Source organism: Kogia breviceps, chromosome 10 (genome assembly GCF_026419965.1).
Source record: "Kogia breviceps isolate mKogBre1 chromosome 10, mKogBre1 haplotype 1, whole genome shotgun sequence".
Taxonomy (NCBI): Eukaryota; Metazoa; Chordata; class Mammalia; order Artiodactyla; family Physeteridae; genus Kogia; species Kogia breviceps.
Window position 1 is genome coordinate 77,812,718 of NC_081319.1, and position 15,510 is coordinate 77,828,227.

General features: G+C 35.4%; 1 protein-coding gene across 3 annotated transcripts in view; it reads right to left on the bottom strand.

Moving 5' to 3' along the window:
- The window catches only part of SUPT3H (SPT3 homolog, SAGA and STAGA complex component), a 429,490-nt gene that overhangs the window by 145,006 nt on the left and 268,974 nt on the right, over positions 1 to 15,510 (bottom strand). For all 3 annotated transcript variants that reach the window (XM_059077802.2, XM_067006330.1, XM_067006331.1), the window contains 3 exons: positions 10,339 to 10,425; positions 7,032 to 7,122; positions 1,589 to 1,728 (listed from right to left, as the gene is read on the bottom strand). In XM_059077802.2, the coding sequence (XP_058933785.1) occupies positions 1,589 to 1,728; positions 7,032 to 7,122; positions 10,339 to 10,425 (318 nt within the window). The remainder of the gene's footprint in view (positions 1 to 1,588; positions 1,729 to 7,031; positions 7,123 to 10,338; positions 10,426 to 15,510) is intronic.

The window sequence follows — 15,510 nt, forward strand, 5'->3', positions numbered from 1 at the left end:
AGGTGAAGCTGACTTTCTTGTAACTATTTTTATCAACTATTGATATTTTATTATCCTGGTTACCACTATGTAATATACAATATAACTACAGGGGAGAGAAATATAAACCACATAAGCTCCCAAGCTTTTTCTATCCTGCACTTCCAAATATTTTATTCAATTGAACTTGTACCTTACTGGCTCATCACTCTTCCAGGCCTACAGTAGCCTGCTATTATGAGCTCAGTGTTACAACATGCTCCATTTCTTCTCTTCTCCTTGACTGAAATGCCCTTCCGGGCAACAGACTTGGTTGACAGAGATCTTCCCGTCAAAACTGAAAAGCTACTTGTTCAATTTTACTAATGTTTTCTGTAGAGTCCTTCCTTAATAAATTTTTCTTAATGCCCATTTGTATAATATAAAAATGTTTTAAAAATAAAGCATAAACAATATTTGCTCTCTGTGTAATGCATCATAAGTAAAACCATGCCACGAAACAATCATATCCTGTTTAGGCCATAATGACATCAGAAATACATGTTTATCATCTGCTTTGGACAACTTAGCATGTTTTTGGCCCAAGGCGAACTAAAATCATTTGCAGTTGCCTCAAACCAAGATAACCACACATTTCTAAGGTAATTGATACCTAAGAAGAACATTGCCTTTAGATCACAGTTCATGATCTAAGCATACTAATTCTTTAAAGAAGGTGGTTAAATTTTATAAAGCATATATGTCTATTGGACTTCCTCCAAAATTTAACATGAAATAATTATATTTTTAGCATGCACAGAGACTATGATAAAGTCAGCACTTAGCACGATCTTTCGGAGCTCTGGAATTACCTCTCTTGACCAATTTAAAGAGAAGGGGAAAAATGGAGATTTGTTTTTTTACATGTAAAAGTATTATAAGAATAAGAATGATAAGAATAATGCCTTATATTTTGGAAGGCACTCAGATGAAATCAATCACTACTTTTATTTTTCCACAAGTATTTAAGGAAACCACTTTATGAATAGAAAGCTAGGGTAAATAGAAGGCATACAATTTTCATATTCCTTGTTAAAACATACCCAGGGAATCCAAACACATGTCACTAACTGTGTTTTACAGTGATATAAAGCATGGAATTGCCCTGGATCCTACCTTATCTGGTGAGTCCAACCAGAGGCTGCAACTATAGCTGGAAAAATAGCTCTTCACACTATATGCCAACACAAAAGCAGTAAGGATTACCTTTGTCCACAAAGATAACTGGATGGTTTGGTACAAAAACTAAGTAAATATTTAATGATAAACTAGTTTTTATGGAATAAAATAATATCAGTAAAAGTAAGATCCAGAAGGAAGCTTAGGGAAACCTACTCATATTCAAAGGAGGAAACAAAGAAACAGAAAACTGAAGTTGTTTCCCAAAGTCAGCTATGAAGGCAGAGTTTGACATCCTTTCCAGGGTTACTCCACTGCACAATGCTGCCTTCAGACATGAAACCACTAATTTGGACATTTCAGACCACATTTAAAGAACGTAAGAATAGAACCAAATAGTATATGGACTGCAGTTATTCTATTACCCTAAAAAGGGAAGCATGTACTATACCTCCATTCTTTCTTGTTTAACTTCATCAATTTCATCATCTTCAAACATTGCCAAGAGTTCTCCTGTTTGGTCAATAGAGTTGAGAAAGTCTTGAGCGATTTTTTGTCTCTTGTTCGCATTATTACTGCCACTCAATTTGTCTTCATGAAGATAAAGGAAGGAAAAAAGAAATGTTCTTAAATAGGTTTACATCAGCCCCAATCATATGTACTGAATACTGCATATAAAATTCAGAACTGGAATTCTCTCATAATAATCTTCATAAGGAGAATCCTTGCGTCCAAAACAAAAGCATAAGTCATGCAGAATTAAATCATCTATTTATGTCATAAATGAGATTGAGAGAATAAAACCAAATGATCAATTAGCACAATAAGTGTGAATGGATTAAAATTCCTTACAAAAAAAAAGGAAAGCCTCTCAGATTTGGAAAAAGAATCCTGCTACAGCAAGCCTAATTAAGAAAATAAATAAAAACAAAGACATAAATAAAAAACAGCAGGACTGAGACATGAAATTAAAAGAAGAAAATACTAGGTACACTACTGTGGCAATATATTTGAAACCTATGGGATGAGATCTTACTCTTTTTCTCATAAGAGATAAAACTACCATACTTATTTAAAAGCAAAACATAACTCTGAGAAAGTTACTGCAAAAAGTCAGGAAGGAATGTAATATTGCAAAAGGTAATTAATACAGTTTAATACACAAAAGTATCAGTGTGAATTAGTGAGGAAGAGCTAGATTATTTTTTAATGTGACAAATTACATGCTCCCATACCAAATAAAGACAACCCAAGCATCTTAGGGTGAAAAAAAACCTGTCACTCCCTACTCCAATACAGCTTTGTTATCACCCACCTCAATTATGTTGCTACTATCAAATATATTATACATCTATATATTATAGACCCAATATTACAACTATATATATTGTTTTATACAATTGCTTTAAAATCTATTAAGAAAGGAAAATAGGGCTTTCCTGGTGGCACAGTGGTTGAGAATCCGCCTGCTGATGCAGGGGACACGGGTTCGTGCCCTGGTCCGGGAAGATCCCACATGCTGCGAAGCAGCTGGGCCCGTGAGCCATGGCCACTGAGCCTGTGTGTCCGGAGTCTGTGCTCCGCAACGGGAGAGACCACAATAGTGAGCGGCCCGCGTACCACAAAAAAAAAAAAAAAAAAAGAAAGGAAAATAAATAACACAATTCTATATTCTCTTATATTTACCTACATAATTACCTTTATAGATACTCTTTGTTGTGTGTGTGTGTGTAGTTTGTGTAGGTGTGGATTCAAATTATTGTCTGGTACAACTTGCTTTCAGCCAGAACAACTTCTTTTAGTATTTTTTATATGGGTCTGCTAGCAAAAAAATTTTCTAGTTTTTGTGTTATCTGAGAATATCTTTATTTTGCCTTCATTTTTGAAACACAGTTTTGCTGAACATGTTTCTTGACATATTTGTTGTTGACAGTTTTTCTTTTCAGCACTTGGAATACGTCATCCCATTGCTATCTGACCTGCATTGTTAATGAGAAGTTGGCTGTTAATTTTGTTGAGGTTCCACTGTATTTGATGAGGTTATTTTCTCTTGCCTTTCATGATTTTCTTTTTGTCTTTGTCTTTCAGCATTTCTACTAGAATGTGTCTGAGTGTGGATCGCTATACGTTTATCCTACTTGGAGCTTGCTGAGCTGTTTGGATGTGATTAATAATTTTCACCAAAGCTGAGAAGTTTTCCATCATTATTTCTTTGAATATTTTTTCTGCTTCTTTTTTTCTTTCCTTCCCTTCTGTAGTCCCATCGCAAATGCTGGCTCACTTAATGGTGTCTCATATTTTTCTGAAGCACTATTAATTTTTCTTCATTCTTTTTTCTATTTGTTCTTTAGACTGTATAATCTTTAACAATCTGTCTTCAAGTTCACTGATTCTTCCTTCTGTCAGTTTAAAGTTACTATTGAGCCCCTCTACTGAATTTTTCATGTCAGTCATTGTACTTTTCAACCCCAGAATTTCCACTTGTTTCTATAATTTCTGTCTCTTGATATTCTCTATTTTGTGAGACACAGTAACCATACATTCCTTTTGTTATTTACACATGGTTTCTTTTAGTTCTCTGAACACCATTTATAATAGCTATTTAAAGTTTTTGTCTGCTAAACCTAACATCTGGACCCCCTCAAAGGCAGTTTGTGTTATCTGCTTATTCTTCCTGTTTTTATGAATCATACATATCTGTTTCTTTGAACGTCTAGTATTTTGTTGTTGTTGTTGAAAATGGACATTTTAGGTAATATATTGGAGCAACTCTACATAATAATTCCCTCTCCTTCCTGGGGCTTGGTATTATTGCTTGCTTGTTTGGTTGTTTATTTGTTTAGTGACTTGGCTGGGCTAATTCAGTAAAGTCTCTTTCCCTCTCAGTGTGCAGCCTTGGATGTTGCTCCTCAGAGGGTACAGCCTTGAGCATGTGAATAGTCTCCTCAATCATCAGGGATGACTGCGGTTTTAGTCAAGTTCTCTTTACCTGTCACTTTTCCTGATCTCTCCACTAAGTTTCTGGCTAGTGTGACTCTATTGGTATGATACACAGCTATTACCTTCCACTAACTGCTGGCTGACAGTTCTGTTGTTTTGATAATACTCTTGGGTATAAATTGCTCCACAGATTGATCTAAATAATTTCAGGTCACTCTGCAGAGTCACGGTTGGCCAGACTTTAAGTTTTGCTCTGATCCCAGGATGACTCTTTTTAGCTATCTCTTTCCTTTGTTAAACTTTTACCTGGTGCACTGTTTTGTTTGTTGTTACTAGTATCACAGAGTGACCAGCTTCCCCTTAACTCCTCATCACCAGGATCTCCATTGTTTTAAAACACCCTTAGCCATGAACTTCAAATGCTCTTTTCCAAATGGTCAGTCCCTACAGGGAGACTGCAGAGCTCTCTGTTATTAAGGGCTGGCTCTCTCTTATAGGCTGAATCTTTGTACTTCTGTACTAGAGCTGGGGTTGGGAATAGCAGGCAGCTTCTCCCTGAAAGACTCTCCTGGATCTAAGAGTGAGGATCTGGACAGAGATGGTGGCCACTTGTCTTCAAGGCTTGTCTCTTCTGGTGTGAAGCTTATTCCCTGTGAGCAAGCCAGGATGTGGTCCATCTGGGTATGACTAGAAGATGAGAGGAAGGCCCAGTCCCTTTAGCTGAGCTTGCCTAGCACAGAGGTTCTGCAACACAGAGATGAAGGAGATGAGAGATGCTGATCTCCTGACCCTCTTGGGGTGAACCTGTCACCCTAGATTGGGAGTTACAGAAGCAGGTGCCCATGGTTCTTGGACCTATTTGCCCAGAGTAAAACTTCTATCATTTTGATCTGGGGCAGCAGGGTGGGAGGGGAGGAGAGAAATGAGGGGAGTATACTGTGGCTCAAACACAACAGACTCTCACTGTTCTTAATGAGATTTAGTAGATATTTTTGAATATGTTCCTCCATTTGCTGTCTGCCCTTAGGACAATTTCTAAAGATTTTAAACTATTATTTTTAAAATGTTCACCAGTTAAATATGTTTCACTGGGAAAAGAGTCTACCATGCTCCTCACAAGGCCAGTCTAGAACTCCCATCTCAGTATTAGATGTATTTTACCTGAGTATTTGATCGTACAAATTATATCAACTACAGTGAATCCTTGAAGAACACAGGTTTGAACCACATGTATCCACTTACGCATGAATTTTTTTCATTAAATACGTACTACAGTACTATGTGACTCTATGAGGTTAGCTGAATCTGGGGACGTGGAACCGCATACATGGAGGGCCAACTGTAAAGTTATAGGCAGATTTGACTATGCAGACAGTTGGCACCCCTAACCCCTGCATTGTTCAAGGGTCAACTGTATTTTAAAACTTTATATGAGACACACAAGATTAGAATATTTAAATGATAAAGAGGAGAGGTTTGAAATAAATAAGAAGGAGAGGGCATCAAACTGATATGACAGTGTTAGTAAAACTGAATACTAGTCTCACTACTCTGAGCTTCCTGGTATTCGAAGCATAGTATTAAGAGCTATCACTTATTCAGTGGTGGGAATGTATCAGGTGCTTTTCACACATTATGTTGAACTCTCATGGTCAGTAGTATAATTTATGACTTACAAATGAGAAAACTGACCCTCAAGGACACACAGAAAGAAAGCAGAGAACTGGGATTAATAGGAATTTAGGTCTGTTTTGCTCCAAGTCTGTATTCTTTTTTTTTTTTTTTTTTTTTTTTTTGCGGTACGCGGGCCTCTCACTGTTGTGGCCTCTCCCACTGCGGAGCACAGGCTCCGGATGTGCAGGCTCAGCGGCCATGGCTCATGGGCCCAACTGTTCCGTGGCATGTGGGATCTTCCTGGACTGGGGCACGAACCCGTGTCACCTGCATCAGCAGGCGGACTCCCAACCACTGCGCCACCAGGGAAGCCCTTCAAGTCTGTATTCTTTATGCTCTCCATAAAGGGAAGCATTAAATTCATTTGGAGTTAATTTCTATGAGAAGTACAGGAATATTAAATAGACAACACTGATTAGACATTTGATCAGAATTTTTTTTTGGCATGGCCATTACACTTGCTGACTTATTGAGGATCAATGAAAGTAACTGGTTCTCTTTCAAAGTTAGTTAACTCGTCAGTTGGTTTTGAGCAATTTTCTGGAATTCTGAATACAGTAGAGTTTGTTTAGCTACCTTAGCAGTGTATCTACTAGCAAAGGATACTACTATGCAGTGACTATATTCAGTAAAAAATAGATGAATTACTTCAAAAATACAACATTTATTTTTGATTAATAAGTATTATTTAATAATTATCTATTTTCAGCTTATCACTATGTGATTTTGCAACATAAATATTTTCTTTAAATATCCTAAAATGGGGAATTGAGTTGGAAAATCAGCTAAGGAAAATTTCCCACTCTGTGTCAGACTTTTTGTTAGATTTCAAACAGCACAGAAATAACACATTAAAATGAGGTGACTTTACATTATAAAACATAGCAGATACTTTCTATAATAAATTAACAAAAAACCATACATGCCAATTTCAAAAATATAATAGTTCTGGCTCCCTCTATTCAGGACAGAAAAATTATGCTTGATAAAATCAGTTATGTTTTAAATCAACACAATTTTCTTAGTTTCATGATATTCTAGTATAAAGCAGGTTATTTTATTTAAAAAAGAATTAAAATACCAGATTACTTTGAAGTCACATAATTGGAAAATACAAGATTTAACTGCCAACTATATAAATATTTGGACAGTTTCTAAACTACACTATTTAACAGAAGTACATATATTCTACTCTGATGGGAATATCTACATTGACATTGTATAAATGTGTCATCAGCATACATGTGTTATATTGGTTTTAGTTTAGTGCTTTAGGTTACCTTCCAGAAGATCATCTTCGTCGATGCCTTTGACAATCTTTGATTTGTAGTCTCGGAAAAACATGTATTTTAGCAGTCTTCTAAGTTTTTTCTATTAAAAATATGAAATAAGTAAATAAAAAACCTTACACATACATTCATTTTACTGATTAAAGATTATTATGATAACTAAATTTAATAACGTGTACCCCAGGACCACTGGGGGCGGTAATATAGCAATTCTCAGCATAGTACTGTGAATACAAAATTTAGTCATCAAATTAAACATAAAAGCTACAACACTAGCATTTTTTTTTTTAATTTTTTTTATGGTACGTGGGCCTCTCACCGCTGTGGCCTCTCCCATTGCAGAGCACAGGTTCCGGACGTGCAGGCTCAGAGGCCACGGCTCACGGGCCCCGCCTCTCCGCTGCATGTGGGATCCTCCCGGACGGGGGCACGAACCCGTGTCCCCTGCATCGGCAGGCGGACTCTCAACCACTGTGCCACCAGGGAAGCCCACTAGCATTTTTAAAAGCACTTTTCATTTTCAAGTATCCAGATACTCCAGAATCACAATGATTTTTGTTTTTTGGGTTTTTTTGGTTAAATTCCTTCTGAAGATTGTGATAATCTCTCCACACTATGTTGAAAATACTGACTTTATGGAATTTTGTACACATTCAGAACCAAATTTTATTTTTTAAAATGATTTACAAACAGCTAGACAAGTAGTTTGTAACAAGTGCTTTAAAAAGCCAAGCACTCTCCTTTTTATTGTTTTTTTATTCTCTGAGAATCTTTTCTTTTATTTAGAAGAGTTGGTTTATGTTTTATATTTCTGGAAAACATTCTGTAATCTGAGAAACATATTTTTATGAAACTCAAAGCTGATGAATGATAGTTGAGTCTTAATGATGGCTTTCTTTAGGTTTATTAGAAGACTATAATACTGTTTAACTTTAAAAGTAACTGATAATACTTTGTCATCTGTTGTATGCTTACACTTATAATGGATTATTACTGGTTCCTGGTCTTCATGTTTAAGATTCCTAATGACAGCTGAAATAAATTGTATTTTACAAAGCTCTTTTACATGCATTCTATTTGAAATTTTCAATAGCCCTGAGATACAGACAAATATAATCATCTCCTTTTTATATATAGGGAAACCAGGGTTAAAGATAGTCTCACAACTGGAGCTTATAGCAGGACCAGAAGTAGAACATGACTTCTGAACCCCCAGTTTCCTTATTTACAAAGTAAGTAAAGTACTTACCTTAGAGGACAATTGTGAGTAATAAATGAGAAAATGAGTGAAGCTGCCTAGTGCAATATGTAAAACATAGTAGGCAGTCAATGACTTCTGCTTGAATGTAAACCAGAATTATTAAGAGAAAAAACATATACCTGTACATAGGTGTTTGCTATCCTTTTTTTCTCTTTCCTCTGATTCCTGAAAATTCAGTACTTTAGATTTTATTTTGTCTTACATTACAGTCATGTAAACTACTTTAAATTCTGTTTGGAACACACCAGCATATAAATAAAATTATTATTTTGAGGAGAAAGATGAGATTACTGGCAACTATCATATTACAGCTAGGCTCTTGGTTGCTAAAAAGGTTCTGATTAACAGTCCTTCTAGACAATAGAAGGGTTTTGACAATCAGTGTGTATTCCTGAAGTTTCCATAGGATTTAAAACTTTGACTTCCCCGAAAGGCAGGAAAAAGTGTCAATGTGGACTATTTTTTGTAATGGCTTGTTTACCTCTGTCGATGAAAAGGAAAAACTGACTGGACATATTTTGTAAAGTACTGATGCGAACTCCACTGCCCTCCAGCTGCCTTCGTAAAGGATCTTGGCTCAAGGTCCCTGCTCCTGCCAATGGCACCTTCAGGCTCTTTCCTCACAGCACCACTGCTATATGGTGCCTACTTCTCCGTCTTCCTAATGAAGTCACTAAATCCTGAACATTCTTACTCTTCACCATCTCTCTGAATTCCTCCTTCCCATCCACTTTTAGAGCCATCATACTAATCACAGTTTGCCTTGATTACTGAGCCTGCACCCTGGTTAGTTCCATTCTACACACAGCTGCATATAGCTGCATGGGTCTCACCCTAGGCAGAAACCTCCACTTCAACAAACCCTACGGCCTCTCCAATCTAATCACACAAGCTTAAAATGCTGTGAGCCTCAAAATGCTTCTTCAACGAAATCATACAGATTTCCTAAACCAGATTATAGCTTCTTGATAGTGAAGACATTTCTTTCCTCTTTAGAGTCCTCGTACCATACAAGAGTTAAGGAACTAAAACTTTATAAAATTTAACGGTAGACTGGTCGAGGTGCAGTTTGTAGATCTCTGAATCCCACCACAGAAGGAAGAGAAGTTTAGTCATCCAAGTTTAGTCAATCTTCAGTCAGTCAGAAGGAAAGGTTTCACAGATATAAAGTAACTGGGTATCACAGAAACGATGTTAACCAGGATATCCAGAAGGTCAGATGGGATGCCTTCTGATAAAAACCAGAGCCACAAACATACAAAAATGGGAAATGCCAGGGGAAAACAATGGAGAAATGAAAGATGGAACACTAGGTACTAAGCACTGTGTGCTCACTTGGGTTAGAGTCTACCATAACATGCTGTGGTTATTCAGTTAGTTTTTCCACATGTAACTTTCAGATGAAAATTTTATTAAAATCATGCAAAATGTCACAAAATATTTTCAAACTAGCTACTCTTGGAAGATAGCTATGACAAAATTATACAAGTAAATATCGGCATAAATTTTTAATGCCAGAATTCAAAGAGTAAGAAAGATCTTTAACTATTAAAAAATCTAGATATTATGGTATATATTTATCTTATACAATATTCATCTTGATTGATTTTTTTCCCTTTTAACCAGTGTCACAGAAAAAACTGTATATTTCAAGTGAAAAAACTATACTATGAAAGCCTGTATAAAGTTAGAAGAAAAATAAATATGCCACTTAGTTATATCCCGGTTACCAGAACAAAGCACCTGGTCAATATCTAGTGAACATTATGTAGCAATGAAAATGTCTAAATATATATTCAAGGATAAGTGAGAATTAGTTGTCAGCATACTTTTACATAAATGCCCTTGTCCATGTAAAAATAAAAAATAAATTATTTTGTAGTAAACCATTTTGTTATGCAAACTATGAGAACTCAAATATCAGTTCAGCAGTTATGATTACAATGTGAAAGCTATAAAACAAGGGTAGCTTCCTTACATAAGTGTAATCAATCACCAAGCTTGGCATTTCAATACGATGAAATTATTTTATATTACCTTATCTTTGCGTATCAAAAACAGAAGGTCTTCAGCAGAGATTACCCTTGCTCCCCGAAGCTGAGAAACTTCAGCAGCTTGCTGTAACTAACAACAAAGGAAATTTTTCTCAATAATCTGAATTAAATATACTATAGTCATGATGTCTCAAGAGAGATAAACATTCTAAGAGTTAAAAACCTTTGGGAATAATCCAGCAATCACAGTACTGCTTTTAAAAGCAAAATGTCTTATGTTTTAAGGTATAAAAAAATGCAATTAAATTAACTTATACGCCCACCTGTAACTGATACAATAAATAGAAATCCTTGACTTCTTTCATGCAAAAGAAAAATCATATGCAGCTTCCAGAAATGCATTAATGCACCTGAAAATAATTTTATGAAATTTTATCCTCATATCCATGTGAGCAATGGTTTCACTCAGTATCACTAGTTGAATAAGTATATTATTAATCTGAGCTCCCATGCTGGTATGATTTGAAATAGGCCCATTCAGAACTTTAAAAGATCAACAAAAACAGTAGCTGTTTCTAATATCCAAAGGAAAAAAAATAGTTTTAGTTTTGGCAAGTCTTCAGTGGGCAAAGGATTCAGTCCATAAATCATAATACTGGACTGCATTAATTTCTTTCCACACTAATCACATACACACAAAAAGTTAACTGTATCTGGAATGCACAACACAAAACATACTGCATGAAAAGTTAGATTCCCCCTGAAATGTTCATCTGGGCGCTTATATCTACAAAGTTGAGAGTTTTCTGGGATTCAGAAGTCCTAGAAACACAATCTTACTTGAAAATGACCTGGAAAATAAAAGAATGTGAAAAATGATAGTTCTATTTTTTGGCACAGGCAAAATCAGTTTCTTATTTTGATTAGTTAGAAGGAACACAAAATACATCCAGCTGAAAAAAATAAAGATGCTGGAGAAAACACTACAAAAATGTGCCTGTAACTTCTTCCAAATTTGATCAAACCATGGTGATTGCACCAAACCAACTCTATCCAATATTATAAAAATATTTACATATAAAAGCTGTTCCTGAATGCATCTTTCTTTGAAAGGAATAAATCTAACACATATTCCTAAGAACTAATCTTTAAAAAATGACACACTGTCATCTTAACAAGTATAAGAAATCAAATAGTGCATTTGTACTAAAGAAATTCTGAATGGTCAAGAGATTTTGCTAAGTAAGCTTCAAACCTTGTCTAAATACACAGACTACAAAATAGACTATAAACTCCCTATGTGTCAGCCTTACCACTGAATTTCCTGGATACTGGTGGTTGGTATATAAACATAATTCTACCTAAATATAGAAATTTAAATTTAACTGTGAACCATTTAAAAAGAAATCTTGGGGGAAAGGTTTTTAAAAAGATGATATATCTACCCAGAAAGAAACTAAGTTTTCAGTGGGAAAAATGTGAACATATTTTTCTAAAAACTGGAAGAATGTCAGGGAAATATGTGTACATGTGTTTTTTCAAACAAAAACATTTCTATGACAGAATAAAATACACATAATCAATGTGGAGAAGAATATGGGCTCAGTATCCATTTGTCTGGACACAGAGAACCAGGAGGCCGCACTGTCAAGTAACTTTTTATTTTCTTAAATGGAGGATGGTGATGATTTGAAAACTCTAAAATACTATACAGATATAAGTAATCTTACTCATGTTAAGAAAGGACCAGGATAAGTATACCTCCCTAAATTGTCTTCCCAATAAATCAACTGTTTATCCACAATACATGTAAATAATCTGTATTTATAACACTCTCCAAAATGTCAGTCTATAAACACATTCAGTAGGAAAAAAAAGAAGGAAATGGAAAATAAACACATAGAGGAGTTAGCCATTTTAAAACACCTTTTCAAAACCAGTACACAACTATTGTAGAGATCTGGAATTTATGTCACAGTTATGTTGTCATAATTAGCAGGAAAACTTTATCTTTAGCTTTCATCTACCTTATTTACTAATTTCCCTCACCCAACCTAGTATCCTCACTAGCACTGGCACTGCTGGCACTCTCCAGTATGCCTTGGACTCCCACGTAGTGAGTCCTCAGGGCTGAAAGTTATCATTGTGTTACTGCACCGCAAGCCCATCTGGCCCCAACGTGTCCCACACTCCAAAATCACCTCCTCTACACTCTCACCTCCTCTTCCCTACAAAGTGAGGAGGGCAAACTTCTTAACTAATTACAGTGATCACACTAAAGTGTGTATTGCCCACTGGCTAACTTCTAGAACTTTTGTCTACAATTACCAAAAAGACTAAAGAAACTTCTCTTTAACAACGTAAGCTTAAAAAGCAAGTTAGCAGCTTGGCAGTCCAGTTCCACAGGAGGCTGAGCTCAGGACCGGTGCACTCAGCGTGAAAACAATACTAGAACCAGGAAACCAAAATCAAGAAATACTTCTAATACCTTCAGTGTTCAAAAAAAAAAAGTTGATTCTATCAATATATTGTAAGAAATCCCTCAATTTTTTTAATCCCTGAAAATAAATGGAAGTTGCACTTCATCATTCACTGCAGCAAGTCAAGTATTTCTGGCAGTAACTAAAATGACATGAAATGATAGTACATTTTATGATTTTTTTATTACAATGAAAGTAGTATACACTTTAACTGCACATATAAAATATGCAAGAATTGACAGAGCAGAGGAATTCTTTAAGACCAATTACTGGTTGAATGGGTATACAAATTTTCTTAACTATACGGATAAAGGTATGGTGATAGTAACTTTATAGAGATTTCTTTGTAACTTAGTAAAATATTTTACTAAAAGCATTATTCTACAACAGGAACTCTTTTATAGCATTGATTTGTTTCTGATAAATATTATTTCTATTTTTCAAAGTAAATTAAAAATAATATTATACTTATAATAACTGTTTCAAAGAAAAAAATTTCCCCTAGCATATTAACACTCATCATGTTTGCATTTTAAATACTTTTTGATACTTTATTTGCAGGTTGAGCATAAAAGGTACACTTTAAACTTTACATCTTTGAGCCCACAAATAAATCTCTTCTCAATTTCTCATTTCTATCAATGACACTAACAAGCAAACAATTTTTTTTTCTCTATTTTATTTTCACCAACTTCTGTTGATTTTGTTGTTTTAATTGGCTCAGGGTCTTGAATTTGCTTTCTACTTCCCCAGTATTCATCTGAATGTAGGCCTCTGGGGCTTTCTGCTTACTGCTTTCTAAATTTCAATGTCTCCAAGTGGTGATGTACCCTAGATTAAGTGTTAACATGATCTTCTTCAAATATAATGTCCACAATTCTTGTTCCAGGATCTATGATAATTCAGTGTTATTGACTTCAGTGCAGTCTTTAAAGACTGACTGACTCACAGATTTTTTTCCATATACCTTCATTCTCTTCATTCTATTTCTTGTTTTCCTGTCATTATTCTACATCTAAGCTCCAATAATTTTAGTTCTATCTTAAGCCTTTGTGTACTTGTGACAGTTAATTTTATATGCCAACTTGACTGGGTTACAGGGTGCCCCGACATTTGGTCAAATGTTAATTCTCAGTGTGACTGTGAAGGTATTTCTGGATGAGATTAAGAGTTGAATCCCTAGGCTGAGTAAAGCAGATTGCCGCTCCCCACCACCAGCCCCTGCTAACGTTAGTGGGCCTCAACCAATCAGTTGAAGAGGTGAATGGAACAAAAAGGCTGAATAAGAGGGAAGTCCTTCTGCCTGACTGCCTTGAACTGGGACATAGACCTTTCCAGCCTTTTGACTTGGACTAAACTGTCTCTTGGTTCTCAGGTTTTTGGATTTGGGCTCAAACTACATTCTGTCCCTCCTGAGTCTCTGGCTTGCCAACTACAGAACTTGGGATTCTCAGCCTCCAAAGCCATGAGAGCCAGTTCCTTATAATAAATCTATCTATCTGTGTACACACACACACACAAACACACACACACATACACACATGTATCCTATTGGTTCTGTTTTTCTGGAGAATCCTAATATAGTACTATACTCGAATTATGAGAAATTCTTGATTCTTTATGGGATGCAGCACTTTCTCCTTTAAAATACAGACTTCAAAATAATTTTCCAAAAAAAAAAAATCTATGATTATCTTCATACAATAGTGTTTATTACCTAACCTAGGCATGGAACTTACATGCTCAGTTTACAGTATCTTAATTGTACTTGTGAACAAGTTTCTTCTTCATCTTCCTCAACCAGTTAGTTACCTAATGCTCTCACCTCCCAACTTCCTTCTGAATAATATCTTTAGGTCCAGGACCACCATTGCCCCAACAGGCAGTTTATAAATGTTTGGTAAATGTTGGCAATCCATTTCCCCTTGACTGTTTTCAGTTTTCCCATCTATAATATAAATAAATTGAGCTAGATGAAGTCAATAACCCCCGCAATTGGCTGGGCACCATATAAATTCAGCAGAGATTTCTCTAAAGTTCTAAAAGGTTTCAAAAGTACAGCAAAATCAATTCAATGATTTCACAATCATTAGCATCCTGAAGGTGTTTCATTTTAACCACACTTCTATTGTACCTCTTTCTTTTGGATTCTGGCTAAATCTCTGGATCCTTCCTTTCTGAGAATAAATGGTAAATGAATACATAGTACATATAGGAATTGTTAAAGGCTATATGATGAAGAGGGAAAATCTTGGGGTAGGTTATCACTTGGCCTAAGATTTATTTGTCTTTCTATCCATTTGTCTGTCACACACTAGTTATCGGGCCAGATATGAGGTTAGGCTAGGAAAGAACAGCTCTGCTTGCAACCATATTTGTCCACCATGGATAACCTCAAAGATCCTCTCTGAATCCTTCATGTTGTGACTGAAAGAATTAAGAGATAGGAAATCTGGACTCCAGTTCTGGCCACTAAGTAACAACATAACTTCAGATACTTCAAATAACTTCCCTAGATTTGTAGGCTTATGTATTCTTTTCCATTTGAAATGGATAAGCAATGATTTTAAAGACTAGAAGGAGAGTTAATAAAAAATCTTAGTAGTAATAATTTATTAAGCACCTAGCTTGTTCTTAGGCAGTACAGGAACTATTCAATGTACATTATAAATATTTAATTCTAAAATTATTATCTAAGTTAAAATGTATATAACATTAAAAGTCAAATAATACTC